Below are 2,243 nucleotides of genomic sequence, written 5' to 3'. Positions count from 1 at the left end.
AGATGCAAAAACAACAGATTTACAGAGACTGCTGTATTAGCTTCCATGATTGTGTAAGGTCAAATCACTAATGAATCCCTTAGTATGTATTCTCCTAGTGGTTCTGCTTTGCTAATGGAACCTTGACTGATATGGTCAGTAATCCCAATTTCTCATTTTTTCCTGTTCTTTCAGGCAAATTTGGAGCCCAAAGTGACTGAAACCATGGGGGGAGGAAATAATTCGGTGGTGTCTGAGATTGTGTTGGTGGGGCTCACCAATTCTTTGGAGATGCAGCTTGTCCTATTTCTAGTTTTCTCTGTGTTTTATGTAATAGGTATTTTAGGAAACCTCCTCATTGTGCTCACAGTGATCTCTGACTCCCATCTACACTCCCCCATGTACTTCCTGCTGGCCAACCTCTCCTTTATTGACATGTGGGTTTCCTCCATTGCAGCTCCCAAGATGATTTCTGATCTTTTCAAGGAGAGAAAAGTAATCTCTTTCCAAGGCTGTGTTGCTCAGATGTTCTTCATTCATGTTATTGGAGGAACTGAGATGGTTCTGCTCATTGCCATGGCCCTTGACCGTTATGTTGCTATATGCAGGCCTCTCCATTACCTGACCATCATGAACTTCAGAACTTGTGTTTTACTTTTGGTGGTAGCTTGGACCATTGGGATCATTCACTCATTGATCCAACTTGGATTTGTTGTAAACCTGCCATTTTGTGGCCCTAATGAAGTGGACAGCTTTTACTGTGATCTTCCTCGATTTATTAGGCTTGCCTGCATAGACACGTACAAATTGGAGCTCATGGTCACTGCCAATAGTGGTTTCATCTCTCTGGGAACTTTTTTCATTTTGGTTATTTCCTATATCTTCATCTTGGTCATTGTTTGGCAACGTTCTTCAGGTGGCTTGTCCAAGGCCCTCTCTACTCTATCAGCTCACATCACAGTTGTGGTCTTGTTTTTTGGTCCATGTATTTTTGTGTACTCATGGCCATTTCCCACAGTACCAGTGGATAAGTTCCTTGCCATTTTCGATGTAATTATTACCCCATTTCTGAACCCTACCATCTACACTTTCAGGAATAAAGAGATGAAAGTGGCAATGAGGAGGATATTCAGTCAGGTATTGAGCTCCAGGAAGATGTTTTAAGTGATTTTGATATCAAGGAAGACAAGCATCTCTAACATTTCCTGCCCCTGCTGCAGACACGAATCCAACAAAGCATATCACCATGGATGCTCTACTTACTAGTTTAATTATTAATTCCAGGACTTTCTTAATGAGTTTTCTGCCCATAATCAAGGAAGATATGGTGTTCTTTCTTATGTAATGTGATGGAATAAGAAGTATTACTATACAATTGTTTCCACATTTTCTCACCTCTCCTTGATAAGGAGGATTTTGGACAGGCCTTGCTATTTGCTTTCCTACTCTGTGTTCTGAGGAGAATCCTACCTTGTCAGATTGATTTTCAGGGTTTATAATGCAGAATCTGAAGAAAAGTGCTTTGGAAATATTTAAAAAATTACAATTATTAGGGATAGTTTTTTTTTTCTTTTGAGATTCTATAGTGAGATGTGTGGGAGTAGCCATAGTATGTGAAGAATATAGATAGAAGACAAAAAGAAGATTTTAAAAAGACATTGTTGTCTGTTTCTTACCTTTCAATATATATTGCTCTTTGATAAATGAAAGCAAAGAGCTAAAGTTATTTTGTATTATCTTTATGTCTGTATGTGTGTGTGTGTGTGTTTTATTGCAACATCAGCCTGAAATTGGATCACTGGGTTATAGCTTCTAAAGCTTTTCAACTAACGCATGAATTCTTTCAAAATACAGTTCTTTCAAAAGCTGTATTCCTGTACTGTCTGGGTTTTTTTTTAAATAATAATTTAAAAAATTACATTATGTTAGTTACCATACAGTACATCATTAGGTTTTGATGTAATGTTCCATGATTCATTGTTTGCATATAACATCCAGTGCTCCATGCAATATGTACTCACGTATCCCCACACCTCCTCCCCTCTGAAACCCTCAGTTTGAGTCTGGGAGTCCGTAGTCTCTCACGGTTCATCTTCTCCTCTGATTTCTCCCCCTTCATTTTTCCCTTCCTTCTCCTAATGTCAGGAGATTTAAATGGGGGCCAGGCAAAGACAATGACCTGTTTATTAATTCTATCCCAAGTAGTGCTACTTTTCCCCCTAACAGCAACAATACCTCAGAGTTAGGTAAACCCATTCCTTTTA

General features: G+C 38.8%; 1 protein-coding gene across 1 annotated transcript; it reads left to right on the top strand.

Annotated features, from left to right (window-relative positions):
- The first annotated feature begins 204 nt into the window (after positions 1-204).
- On the top strand, positions 205-1,143 carry LOC131998674 (olfactory receptor 4F3/4F16/4F29-like). The gene has a single exon (XM_059371160.1). It carries the CDS (start codon positions 205-207, stop codon positions 1,141-1,143), a length of 939 nt encoding a protein of 312 aa, XP_059227143.1.
- Positions 1,144-2,243: the final 1,100 nt, after the last annotated feature.

This window comes from Mustela nigripes, chromosome 13, assembly GCF_022355385.1.
Source record: "Mustela nigripes isolate SB6536 chromosome 13, MUSNIG.SB6536, whole genome shotgun sequence".
Classification (NCBI taxonomy): domain Eukaryota; kingdom Metazoa; phylum Chordata; class Mammalia; order Carnivora; family Mustelidae; genus Mustela; species Mustela nigripes.
Note: the sequence above shows the minus strand (reverse complement) of the source record. Positions and strands in the feature narration are given on the sequence as shown.